At 50.6% G+C, this 13,727-nt stretch overlaps 1 protein-coding gene across 2 annotated transcripts; it reads right to left on the bottom strand.

Moving 5' to 3' along the window:
• Positions 1–2,734: 2,734 nt before the first annotated feature.
• On the bottom strand, positions 2,735–13,673 carry Mmab (metabolism of cobalamin associated B). 2 transcript variants are annotated; one of them, XM_020169982.2, is made up of 9 exons: positions 13,493–13,670; positions 12,182–12,243; positions 10,837–10,930; positions 8,322–8,379; positions 7,232–7,304; positions 6,926–7,023; positions 6,599–6,663; positions 4,917–4,976; positions 2,735–3,135 (listed from the first exon to the last, which is right to left on the bottom strand). In XM_020169982.2, exons 1-9 carry the CDS (start codon positions 13,606–13,608, stop codon positions 3,036–3,038), a joined length of 726 nt encoding a protein of 241 aa, XP_020025571.1. In that variant the 5' UTR covers positions 13,609–13,670; the 3' UTR covers positions 2,735–3,035. The 2 variants fall into 2 exon arrangements, with proteins under 2 accessions (XP_020025571.1, XP_073917483.1); XM_074061382.1 differs by lacking the exon at positions 4,917–4,976 and having other exon boundaries at positions 13,493–13,673.
• Between the last annotated feature and the right edge of the window lie 54 nt (positions 13,674–13,727).

Genomic DNA, 13,727 nt, shown 5'->3' with positions numbered 1-13,727 from the left:
TTTCTGAACCCCCAACTTGCCCATGCCTTGTTCTACTTGGACTTAAACACAATCTTCTACAAGGGATTCTCAGAGAAGAGAAGCAGAGCCAAGTCAAGTGAATCAGCATCCCAGCTGGACTGCAATGGCACATTTATTCCTCTCAGCGATCAAGAAAGGGCCAGCTTGGGCTCAGTACCGCTAGTGAGATTCTCAAGCCCCATCTGGAGGAAGGATGAGCCACAAATCCTTCCAGGCACTGATTTATGTAGCAATTCGTGGGGAATTTATTATACAAAGAATTTTATTCAATTAAACTTGAAATGCGTCTGGATTCTTAAAGGTTCAGTAGTGATCGCTGGGACAGGACGATCATAAAACTGGATGGGCTGTCGGAAGGTGTCGTGGAGGAGGCAAGGGTGACATTGCAGCTGACGGGGGACTCGGAACTGGGGACGTTTGTCATTGGGATGTGTTACAAGTTCGGGCTGTGGAAATTACTCAGTGAAAAATGCACATTAACAATAGCCATGAAATATCAGTAAGGAAAACTAGGCTGAGAAATGCGACAGCAGGATTTATTAGTGTCTGGCGTTGTTCACTGCAGCCTAGGTCGTGATTAAAATGACTGTCAAGCAGCAGTGGAGTGGAAGTGAGGAGCACGGGGCCAGGAGTCATAGGCCAATTCGTAGGCCAATGCTCTGAGCCTCAGTTTCTCCACCTGCGGAACAGAGCCCCCTTCCTCCTAGGGCTGCTGTGGGTTCAGATGAGATCAAGTGTGTGGAGCACCTATTTCAGGTTGTGCTTGCTGGAACCACTTTCGGGGGTTCATCTTTGGTAATAATGCTGAAACTGCTCCAGGGAGCCCAATCTGGACCAGGAGGAAGTGGGGGAGGCATGATTTTGGTTGTAAAAGGTACAGGGAGTGCCAAAAACTCAGTAATCAAGATAAGGAGCTCCTGGCTGGAGGTGACTCAAGTGGTAGGGCACTTGCCAGGCAAGCACAAGGCCTTGAGTTCAAACACCACTATTGCCCCAAAATGGCAATATGGCGGGGGGGCGGCTTTCATGCAACATTTTCCATTTTTTTCATGCAATATTCTCAAAATTATACACATACAAAAAAAAGATCTATTATAAACCAGAAACTACGATTTTAATAGACACCAACTGCTCTGTTTTGTAACCCCACATTACTACAAATGCAATGGAAGCCATTGGTTATCAGATGTTCTAATCTTGTGTTTTGACTGTAAAAGTTTAGGTGACTAAACTTTTATTCTAAAATATGGGCTGATATTTTGATTAGTGTTTCTCTGGGGACACATTTTTCCTTTTGCCTGGGGCTCCCCTATGGCTTCAGAAAGCAGGGCAGAAGAGCAGCTGTTTCTCACAGCCTGCCCTCTGGGGCGCCCATGCAAGCTTTCTGTTCTTCCCAGATCAGCAGTACACCGAGAAATGCCAGTCCTGCACCTGGATGCTCTCTGGGGAAGAATTTTGCTGGTGGAGGAAGATGGATCCAGAGGTGAGGGCAAAAGTGCTTCTCTGAACTTTCCCATGGCAAAGGGTGTGGGCTGCTGCTTTATTGTGTACATCCTGCCCTGGAGGAAGACCTGGAGGTCTGGGCAGAACTAAGTGATTGCTGCAAACTCTGGGTCTGTCTGCTTCCAGCCAGGCTAGAAGTTGCACAGTAGTTAAGCCCTTCAGACCGTGAGCATGCCCTCCCCGTTTCAGGTCCTGCTTGCACACACTGAGCACCTGGCTTGCCTATGGCCTCCTCTTAGAGTCTATTTCTCCCTCCTGGGCATCTGCAATTCACTTGCTTTGCCCAGGGCTGCAGAGGGCCCCTGCAGTCTGCCCACCACCAAAGAACCCAGATATGCAAATGCACCTGCCCTGCCTGCAGAAGTAGCTGGCAAGGTGATGAGAGAGGGCAAGAAGATACCTGTGGCTGAGACCTATTATTTGCTGACTTGTCAGCCAAGAAGATGGCTGAAGTGATCAGCCTCCTGCGCCTAGCAGGGAGCCTCCTGCTATTCAGCCGCTGGATAAGTAAATGCGGCTCAGCCCTAATGGTGATTTGAGCCTGCCCCTCTGTAGTCACCATCTGCAATTAGCAGCATGGAACCCTTAGCTTCTCAGGGTTGCCTCTCCGCCCTTCATAAATATCCCTCTTCCCAAGGACACAGCTGGCACTGGTGTCATTTCATAGTGGGAGGCGGCAGTGGTGACAAGTGGAATAAAACACAGCCCTGGTGTGGCTTTCAGCGGTATAAACCAGCCATGTGCAACATCAGAGAGAGCAGTCCCATCAGTGTCAGCCTTGCTGCGACCTCAAGACCTTACTTTCTCTGGCTAGATGGCTCCACCTTACACCTCCACTCATCCCAACTGAGTGGGGAGGCGTTGGTCTCCAGGGCCTCCCTTCCTGTTAAGGGGATTCTCCAAGCCACACAGAAATCCAAGGCCAGTGCTGCTGAGGCCTTGGCTGTCAATCTGAAGCTGTCCTTCCTCCACACTAGCAGTGATGGGTGGCTCAGAGGTGACAACTTCCCAGTCCTGTCTGCCTCCCCTTTATAAATGTGACATTTAAAGCCCCTTTGGCACAGGTAAATCACACTCACACCATCCCAAATCCTTGACAACCTGAGCTGGCAAGAGGGTTCTTTCTCTCTCTCTCACCACCCCCAACAACCACACACACACACACACACACACACACACACACACACACACACACACACCACCACATGGCTCAAACCTTTTCCACTTTTATTCTTCTGCGTGGCTCCTTCTCTTTGCAACCTTTGCCCACCTTTTCTGCGACACTGAGTGCAGCCCCACTTCCTCCGAGACCTAGGCAGCCTGGGAAAGCTGGGCAGAAACCTGAGAGCCTCAATCCTTTGTAGGAAGTGACAGGATGTAAGGCAAGGCTCAGTCTGTTTCTAGTCCCTAGGGTTGAGCTCTTTGAGAACCAGAACTCTAGAAGGGCAAATGTCACCATGGTCACTATGCAGAGTCTTGTGAAGCCCTCCTTGCCATTATTTCAAAGTGTCTCAGATTTGGTCCGATGGGTCATTTTTCTTGTATATTTTTTCTTGAGTCCCCTCCTTCATGGCTGCGTATCTGGCTATGGTGAAGAGATAGTCACTGAGTCTAGGGGACACAGAAGCGAAAAAAAAGGATGTGAAACAAGAGAGCAATACCATTTGGGGCCTGCTGTATTAGCCTTCCTGGAGGAACTGTGAGTCCCGAGCCCCAGAAACCTGTGCAGGGAGGGCAGGTACTCAGCCCACTGGTTTGATAGGTGGCACCGTAAGCCAGCCTCCGAAAGAGCCAAGAGCCTGACTCTGGCACGAGGGTTGGGCATTCCTGCAGGACAAGTCTGTTGTCTGAGCCCTATCTCCTACCTCCCAGGATAGGACTGGCTACTCCCAAAGCTACTTTCTGTACCTTCCAGTGGCTGGCACTGGTGCTTCCCACACTGGAGTGGACTGCAGGTCAAATTCCAACCCAGATAGTACTGGGGCTGCTCCCCAGGCCCACACTGTGAGTAGAGAGGCCCCAGGCAGGCCCTTGACCTTGGCACTGCTGAAATTCTGGATTACTGCTTGTGACTGGGGCTGTCCTGCGAGTTGTAGGGTGCTCAGCAGCATCCCTGGAATCCACCCGCTCGATGCCAACAGCTCCCCAACACCCAGTGGAGACAACCAAGTTTCTGCAGACACTGCCAATGCCCTGGTTGAGAAGCACGGGGCTACAGTATTCTAGTGACCAGACCGTAGTCTCTCTCTCTCTCTTCCTTTGAGCCAATAGTGGTGGGGCTCAGGTAGGAGGCCTTCTGCAGGGAAAGTGGGAGAGAGAACACAGAGCAGATGCCACACCTGCCCTCAGGTCCTTGTGTGACTTCCTCCAAGGACTCTCCTCTTTTATACAGCCAGCACATACCACCGTATCTTCAAGCCCTTCCTGTCCCACTCCTACTCTGAGGTCAGTTCCACAGAACTTTCCCTGATCTCTTCCCCACCCCTTCTCCTAACTGCAGGTAGCCCAATTCTGTCTCTCTTGACAGAGAGGCCACTGCTCTGGGGACTGCCCTATACCACATGCTCCTGGAAGGCAGAAATGTGCTGCTTTCTTGTTTGTCCCATGAACATGAATCGTGCAGAGGGGTTGAACTGCTCAACCTACATGAAGCAAGGACTCCCCCAGCAGCTGCCTGTGGTAGAGACTCCCCTCCTAAGAAGACCAGTCAGGACCCATCCAAGCCCATGCCACATTACAGTGGGAGGAGCATTCACAGTCAGTTGCTGTGAAGTCACTTTCTGCATACCCAAGACAGCCCTGGTCCTCCTGCCCCTAGGCTCCAATTTTGCTTACACTGGCCACACAGGCCAGGCTGCAGCAAAAACCAGCAGTGCAGGCGTTGAGCTGTGGAAGCTAATAGAGACACAGAGAGAGTCTTTCTTGGCTGGCCTGGCCTACTGAGACCTGCATAACGGCCCCTGTGCTCAACTTGGCTGGGCTACCATTGCCCACACCTCTCAGGGAGGGGTAACTGGCTGAGGGGACTGGACTCCTAGGTTCCCTGTTGGTCACCACCAAGATGCCCAACAAGGCCTTCCCTGAGCACCCAACCTCCACAAACGATCCTTGCTACGGCCGTGTCCCCGTGACTTAGAATTCTCTCTCTGGCTTCTACAGCTGTCCCCCACCAGATCTTAACCTCACAGTGGGAGGGACAGGACTGCCCAATGCACAGCTACCTTTCCTGAGCTTGGCAAAGTATTGGGCACATGGATAATGCTAATAAACATACAGGAAGTCGGGACTGAGTGGGCACAGCTCTAGCACTGCTCCTCTGGCACTGCTGCTATGTCCCACAAATGTGCCTGGATTTTTAGAGGTTAGAGACCTGACACATTCTGTGTACATACCTGTTTAAGAATTTGGCCACATTGGCATCGGTCTCTCCCATCTGGACGAGAGGTACCACACTGGGAGGACAGGAGATATACGGTCAGGCCAGGTAGCAGGACCCAACATGCTCAGAAACCTGGGGCCCATGCCCTGGTTAGCATTTCCCAACTGGACACTACTTGACCTGAACCTATACAAACAGAGCAGCACCAGAGATGGAGACTCCATCAACACTGGCTCATCCAACCCTGCCCTTGGACATATCACATGAGGCCTAGCCAAGGATAGCAGGGATGTTGTGGGGTAGACTGCTGGTCTTTGTGCTCTAGACCTAGGCCTAGGATCCTCCTTGGTAGGGTGGGGTGGTCAGCCTCCAGCCTGCAAAGAGGAATCTGACCATTAATCCTGGGGTGCTACCAGTTCTAAGCTATGACTTAGTGCAACCTCATGGGGAGAAAAAGATACAAACAAACCAAAGCTCCTGATTCCTGTAATCCTGTAATCTTGAACTCTGGAGGTCCATGCCAGTCTGTGTGTAGACACTTCAGTGACTGCAGGAGCTGAGCACCCGTGCTGCGTCAGGACCTTGATGCACGTCACCCTGCTGCATAGCCTGTGCTTGGAGGCACTCTCCCCAAACCCATACCACTGGCTAGTGACCCAGGAAGATGCATGTCAGGCCTGCCTTGAAGGCATCCCACACTTTGTATGGAGCTTTTTAACACAGAAGTGTCCCACCTGCTTGTCTGCCCCTATGTCATCACTATGGCTGTGGCCTGTCTGCTGCACTGAGGACCCACCAACCAGATCAGTCAGACCGTTGGTGGGCCTTGAGTTGTTCTTGATGCTGTGCTATTATGAGCTCTGTTTGATGAGGATGGCTTTGTGCAATTAGATTTCTTTCTTTTAAAGCCAAAGCCTTAGGACCTGTCTGGGCCCACGAGCCTTTCATGAAGGATGAAACATTTGTGATGTGGGGCCATGAAAGAGCCCAGGTAGACCAGGGAGCAAATATGCACTCTGCCATGGGTCACATGCACTCATATCACCACAGCCACAATGTCACCTCTGAGCCTGTTTCCTGATTCCTGGGAAGTGCCCACTACCTGTGTCCGAGTGTTCTCAAGGACTCTACGAAATGACACACACAGAGTGGCGGGCAGAGCCAGCTAGCTGTCTGTTGTGTGGAGCCAGGACCCTATTTCCACTCTGTAAGCTGGAGGGCAGCCTGGCCAAAGAACGCTGTAAAAGGACATTCTCCTTGAAAAGGCTGATGGAAGCTTCTGGGGGACCTTTCCGTTTCCGTTCCCAACTCTGAGTTGGGTTATGAGTGCTGAGCTGTTGACAGCTTCTACCTGTGTCCCCCACAGCCACATGGCCTGTCCAGCAGCTAGCAGGTCCTTTCTTGTCACACCTCCCCAGGAGACCTGGAACCTATCACTGGCTTCCTGTTGCTCTCAGGAGAGAGGTGGACAACTCTGGGCCTATAAGCGATGTGTAGTTATGTCATCTATCTTGGTCGCCCTCTGCAATATAGGGCTCTGAGGCCAGGGAGTCAATCTGTCCTGGCTCCTGGCACAGTGAATGTGTGGATGGAGTGAAGAAGTCTGGATGGTGCAGAGCTGACCCACCCACGCCTGTCTCCTGCCCACTATGATGGGGCTTTTCAGCCTCATTTCCAGTGGCCCTACACACTTACCGTCTTTCAGCACGGCGGCACACAGCCCGGCAGAAGTGCAGTGCTGAGCTGCTCTTGCCTCCGGACTAAAAGGAGAAAACAGGTGTTGGCTGGGCAGGGCTGAGCAGGTGTGCACACTGCAGAAAGGGGGCTCCTCTAAGATCGAGGCCCTAACCCCTACCAGGCAGTGTTCTGCTTTAGGGTCCCTGTGGGGCACAACCACTGGGCAGAGCTGGGGAGGGACTTGGGGGCTGGGTGACAGCTGCTGTGCCTGTTAGAAGCTATGAGTGAGGGGGGCTTATGTGAGCCCCTCCCCCAACCCCGGGGTGGAGGCCATCCAACACCTACAGGCAGAATAAAAGCCGTGAGAGGGGGCAGTTGGCTGGAGTACTTGTCAATCCACTGCTCCAGCTCCATGATAGGCTCCGCCTTGAAGGTCACCTGCTCTGTCAAGGGGCAGAAGGAAGTCGCCATGAGGCCATGGCCCATAAGACATGAGGAAACACCCGCGTCCCTTTTGCTGGGTGCCCCACCAGTGGCTTCCACCATGCAGAGATCCTTCCTTCCCACGCTACCAGGCCTGCCAAGGTTCGATACCCAGGAGGCTCCTCCCACCCAGGGCCCTCTGGGCACCCAGCAAGTTTGGAGAATTACTTAAGTGAGCCTCCCTGGCCGAGGAACATGGCGTGGCCAGGGCAGAGCCGACATCCTGCAGTGTACACTGGATCTGGGGAGCAAGAGGCAAGAATAAAGGTCTATTTGTGGCAGGCCAGGCAGAAATAGCACTAACACCAGGCAAAGCGTATGCAGACAGCTGTCTTATGAGGGACTGTCAGACCTTTAATGACCTGAGATTTAAAGGCACTATCTGACTCTTCATATCCTGTCTTCACAGGCCATCCAGCCCTGTGGAGGGGACTTGGCACAGCCCTCTTGGAGTCTGAGGGAAGAAAAAGCCCTGGTGCGCATAAAGTTTCCAGGGGTGGTCAAGAGGAACCGTCTCAATTCTGATCCCACACACTGGGCCCTTGTGAGGTTTCTTTTTCTCTAAACTGACAGCTTTGGTTTTCTAATCTGAACAAAAAACCAAATGTGACAGTGCTATCTAAACTGTAAAGGACAGGGACTGAGCGATTATAGATATCTGGGGTGGGCAGAGGCTCTGGGAGCAGGGAGTCTGTCTGCTCCCAGGAGCCAGGTGGGTTTCAGCCTGAACCAGTTCTGGACTTGGCTTGGTGTACGGATGGATACCCTGGCATCTCTGGGTGGCATCCCTGCGTGGGTATTGGACATTCTTCCTGGGGTCAGAGGCCCCACACCTTCAGGAACACACAGCAATGCTAACAAGCATGAGTACTGAGGGCTCAGGTAGCTGGGCTTCCCAAGCTGAGGCTCTGCCCGCCGGCTTCTCAGCTTGGTGGTACTGCTGCTTGAGACTTGGTCATTCTTTGTCAAGGAGACTGCCCTGTGCATTATGGGCTATTTAGCTTCAGTGCCCGACATTGCCAGATGCCTCCTGGCTAAGAACAGCTGCCCTTACACTCCCCTCACTAAGCGAGGTCCTCACCCATGAAGCAGGAGTATTCCTCCCCATTTTCACAGGTGAAGAAACTGAGGCTTGCGGAGGGAGAGTGACTAACCCCAAGTGACAGAAAGAGGAAGTGATGGTCAGATTACAAATTGTTATGGCCATCAGGCCACAGGGATGAAAAGCCCCTTCTTGGGGAGAAGTGATGCTACTTACTTTCTGAAGCTCGTCGGCAAGTGTGTGGTCCTTTTCTGCAATTAACTCCATAGCAAACCTACGAGGAAGAAGGAGAAAGAATTTACCTCTAATTTAATGTTGCTGTGAGATAACTAACTGAACTAGATAGCCATGGTGACCTTTTCCTTGTAAGAACAGTATCCAAATGCATCCATTTGGATAGGGGTGTTGGTTTCTCACAGTGCTTTTTCTTATACTCGTTCCCAGCTAACAATTCCTTTCTGAGTACCTGCCCTGGCTGGGTCCTGGTGATTCAGCTGGACACAGGCTCGGTCTGGCAGAGGGGGGAGACTCATTACCACACTACTGCAGGGGAATGCAAGCTGAGGTCAGTACCCTGAAAGGAAAGAGAAAGAGAAGCCTAGCCAAGCCTCAGCTAAGGGGCAGGGAAGACTCCTCAGAGGAAGCATGCTAGAGGTGGGGCTTTGAAGGCTGTGGAGGAGTTTCCTGGTAAGGTAGGAAGGGGGAGGCATGAATTGTCCAGACACAGGTCAGGACCCTGGTTCTGGTCCCCTTAGAAATCTTAACTTCCTGCCTGTACCACTCAGGGTCCTGGCAGGGAACAGACAGCAGCACATTAGAGGGATTTCTGGAGAAGAGCTTCTGGAAGCAACAGTTCCAGAGGTGCAGGCAAAGTTGTAGGAACTAATAGTAGGTGGCAGAGGGGTAAGAGCAGGAGCCTGAAGAAGCCAGGGAGGGTCCTGAAGTGCCTAGAGCGTTCCTTGGGAGCCAAGAGCCACCAGGGCCACCCACAGCTGGGCAGCAGGGTCATGTGTGATCCCTGACCTTCCTTCCCCACTCACCCACCCCTGCTGCTGCCTACCATTGGCTGGATCCTTCTGAAGCCAGAAGAGAGGGGAATCGCAGTGACACCTCATCACATAGTTAGGTCAGCTGCCCAGGCACAGAGAGGCAAAGAGAAGTGGGGGAAAACCCAAAGCATCTTTCCGGCTATCTTACAATCAGAAAGAAACACACAAACATGGGACTCATCCTCCAGTGTCTGTCTCCCCCTCTGGATGGTATGACAGGCTGTATGGGCCAGGATACTATCACCACAAACTGTCCCATGCCTGGCAGCCCTATCCAGAAATATCTGCTCACTGAGGGATGCTCCTGGGACCCAGCCCAGTGGGAGGCCCCTCCTGGGTGCTTACCCCACACTAGGTCCCATCACGTGTAGCTGTTATCGTCTGTCTGTAGCCCTGTGGAGGCAGGGCTGAGGCTCTGGCACATGACAGTATTGGGTCAATGGCTAACAAGAACCCATAGCTGAAGCTTCTGATGGGCCTCCTACCCCACACCTGCTGGCAGATGATGGCTTGCTGATATGCTAATGCTGTGTGGCTGATGTTAGAACCTCACCTACCCTCCGCAAGTTCTAACTTGCTCCTCCTTGCTCAAGGGCCTGCTGTCTCTCCCTACTGGCAAAGAATCTACACCTGCCACTGTCCTGAAAATCTCACCTAGTCTGTTCATTGTTGAGAAACGGCAGCTAGGAACACAGAAGCTATCATGATAATGCTAACAGTAAAAACTATCTTTATTATTACTTGTTCTAGGCACTGTCCTGGGTTGGGGGAGGGGGACAGAGATTTCTTTAATTCTCACAAAAATAAAGAGATGGACAGTGTTACTATGATCATTTGACAGAATAGTAAACTGAGTTTCAGAGAGGCCAGGTGACTTTCCTAAAGTCACACAGCTGGTGGGCAGTGGTACCGAATTTGAACCCAGGTCCGACTCCAACATCCCTGTAACAAGAGGGCCACACTGGATCTCAGGACCTAGTGCTTGAGACTGTGGTTTGAGACTAAACAGTGTGCTGAGCACATGGACTGTGCTATGCTTCTCATTATGTACAGCTCCTCCCACCCCACTAATGTCAGACAAGTCCATGGTAAGTGGCTCTGTCACTCCCTGGGGAGCTTTAAGAACCAGGGTGAGTTTCACCAGGACCTCTGACATCATCCCAGACAGAGGCAGTTCTGCCAGTCGGGGTCCCAGAGTGAAGGCCATGTGGGACAGAAATCTAGCCAACCCATGGAAGACTTAAAGTAAAAGCAAGAAATGTACCTTTGATTTGTGAATCATCAGGTTTTGGAGCTATTTATTGTCACAGCAAGCCCATCTTGATTAATTCTTTGAGTCAATCTTATAAACTTTTGCTTATTTAAAAATAACATTCATGAATGGGACCATGTTTAGTACAGTGTATATCACACTAACTCTCCTCTTTTACTTACTGCCTGCACCTGGACGGCACGCCCACTCACCTGAAAAGCGAGGGGACCAGGGATGGAGGACAAAGGCAGAGAGAGAAGGGAGACGTGCCTGCAGCCTTGTGGAGGTGACCAGCCTGAGTTTCCCGCAGAGAAATCATCCAGGGTTGGTAACTTCCAGGACGGCCCAGCACTGGGGACAGCTTTACATCGATGGCATTCACTGGTGCCCCATTCAGACTCAACCTCAAGGCCAATCTTGTCTCCCTTACCCAATAGCTGAACTTAATTCATCTGTAGTTCCCACGGCTTCAAACAGCTGGTCATCTTTGCGTCTCCTTTCTCCTGTGAAAGTGCTGGAAAACCCTAAAGAAAGATGTTTGGTTGTCCACATTACTTTTTTCCTGATTTTTTTCAACCTGAAGTATAACATGGATGCAGAAAAGTATTGGAATCATTAAGGGTACAAGCTCATGAATTGCTATGGACTGAACACACCTGTGTTATCAGCACCCAGCTCAGTAACAGACTTTGACCAGCACCCTAGAGGACCCCCTTACCCCCTTTCCGTCACTATTCTCACTTCTTCCTCGATATGCTTTTTTCTTTCCCCTTTGGTGGTACTGGGGTTTGAACTCAGGACCTCACACTTGCTAGGCAGGCACTCTATCATTTGAGTCACTCCACCAGCCCTTTTTTGTATTGAGTATTTTCAGGATAGGGTCTCTCAAACTATTTGTCCTGGCAAGCCTTGAACCAAGATCCTCCTGATCTCTGCCTCCCAAGTAGCTAGGATTATAGGTGTGAGCCACCAGTGCCTGGCTTCCTTTATATGCTTTTAGTTTAAAATCATGTAAGAAATATCCTGCTCAAGAAGTAAAACCTATGTGTTATATTACATATACATCTCACTGTATCTCACATGAGATCAAAGTCTTCCACAACTCAGCCTGCATAATGGTTTCTGCCTAGAACTATCAGCCAGGCTTTGGTATTGCCAGGTACTGGCCTGTCACTTACAGGTAGGCTGTGGTGTTTGTTGAACACAAATGATTTCACAACAAACCATCAAAGGTACAAATCTGTGACAATTCAAAATCAAAACAAGGCCAGTGAGTAATCATATCTGAGCACAGAATATTGTCCAAACTATGAAAATGACCAAATATCCCCTTTTCTGGCCAATCTGAGTGACAGCTGCATCTTTACCCAGCACAGTGTTAGCACCTCTTTCTCTTACCCACAGTCTAAAGAAAAATTATTAAGACATCCAATTAAACAATTAGTCCTGCTTCCTGACCATGTCCAATCCAGAACAAAGCCTCACTTCCTTGAATCCTCCCTCAAGTTGGCCCAGTCCTACATGTCTTTCCCAGCATCATCTTGTGGAGCCATCTTAACCATGCAACCGTGTTTTATTAGAGGTGGTCCCCTGGAGGTACCGGACTTGTTTTTATCACTTAATGTATTCTGGGTGTTTTTCACTTTACCTCATTTTTGTGATGCACATTCCAATCTGTCACATAATTACTAATAGCTATAAGGAAGCTGGAAGAACTTTAAAATAATGTCTGCCTTATGTTTTTTGCTGCATTTTCCCACCTCTCACCATCCTACCTTTGTCTCCTGTTTTGGTGTAAATCTTGGGGATCTTGGGGGTCTTCGAGGAAGGCTGTGGCCTAATGAGAAACAGACATCAAGAGGTGGTGAGTGGGGATGGCTCACAGAGAGGGCACCTCTATCAGTGGGGCCCAGCTTGCTGCTTGCAACCTCAGTGGCAGCATTTTTCTTCACTTCTTGGACGGCAATCTCTCTCTCTCTTTTTTCAGCCACTCCACCAGTCTTTTTGTGTGTGTGTGTGTGTTGGGGTTTTTCAAGATAGGGTCTTGCGAACTATTTGCCCAGGCTGGCTTCAAACTGCGATCCTCCTGATCTCTGCCTCTTGAGTAGCTAGAATTACAGGCATGAGTCACTGGTGCCTGGAGGATGGCTATCTCTTGTTGACATTGTTCCCCTCCAAACCTTCTAGTCACAAGTTCCCTGTGGACAAGCTCTATGTCTTCCCACGGCTTGCAGAGTAGCTGATGTAGTGTACTGCTCGACATAGATGATTAAAAAGTATTTGCCGAGTAAATGGATTGATTGCTTCGCACCATAGTGCATTATAGGTATTATCTCCTGGAATTATCCCTGGAATCTTCCCACAGCCCCAAAGGTATTACCTTCATTTTGCTATTGAGAAAACTGTAGTCAGAGTGATATTCATCCTCCTAGGTTACACAGGGAGGAAGAGGCAGGGCTGGGATTCAGCCACAAGACCAAACCACTCCAGAGGCCAAACTCTGATCCTCTACCACCAAGTCAGGGCCTCTTGGAGGGAAAGAAAACTGAGCTGCTTCCATTCCATAAGGCTTCAAGCATACTCAGAAATGAAAAACTGGCATTTTCTTTTTTTAAAAAACTTTTAATTTTTTATAGTGCTGGGATCCAAGCACCGGTGGGCAAGTGTTCCACCACTGAGTAACATCCTGGGCCCCTTCAGCCCGTCCTCCCCTTCCAAAACCTGGCATTTTCAAATAGCAACATATGACTTCAAAACATAGCTCAAAATTAGAGGGCGACATTACAGAGTTAATCAAATGTTAAATTACTGGATCTGAAATATATTAATGCATTCATGGTACTCTACAGGTTCTTTCAAAGTATACGACAATCATCTTGATGTCTTAGAGTCAAAATCCGATTTGAGGATGCTCCTGGACTGATGGTAGCTGGGCTTCATTAAGACTTGTGCAAAGAAATCCTGGCCTGTGGCTTCCGCGTCGCCCACGTCACGTCAAGACAGAGGGGACGTCACCTATGACGTACCCATGGTGACACCACGATTCATGGCAGGTGTTCGAGTTACCCTCCCAGCCAGACACCTACCTGTCCCCGTCTTCCACGCCTTGAGAGCCGCGGCTCTGGAAACGGGGACATAACAGCCTGCTGGCGCCGATGCACCCGCGCAGGACAAGTTGGCTCCCCAGGCCCCAAACAGCCATACTCTGCGCTGCTAGTCAGGGCTTGACCCCGCCAGGCTGCCGTCCAGGACCCGGGCAGCTCCACCCTTAGCTGACCGCGCCACTGCTCAGCCGCCATTTCCCATTGGTCCGTGGCTCTC

The sequence above is a fragment of the Castor canadensis genome, chromosome 18, assembly GCF_047511655.1.
Source record: "Castor canadensis chromosome 18, mCasCan1.hap1v2, whole genome shotgun sequence".
Taxonomy (NCBI): domain Eukaryota; kingdom Metazoa; phylum Chordata; class Mammalia; order Rodentia; family Castoridae; genus Castor; species Castor canadensis.
The sequence above is the reverse complement of the archived record's forward strand: the minus strand, read 5'-3'. Positions and strand labels throughout refer to the sequence as shown.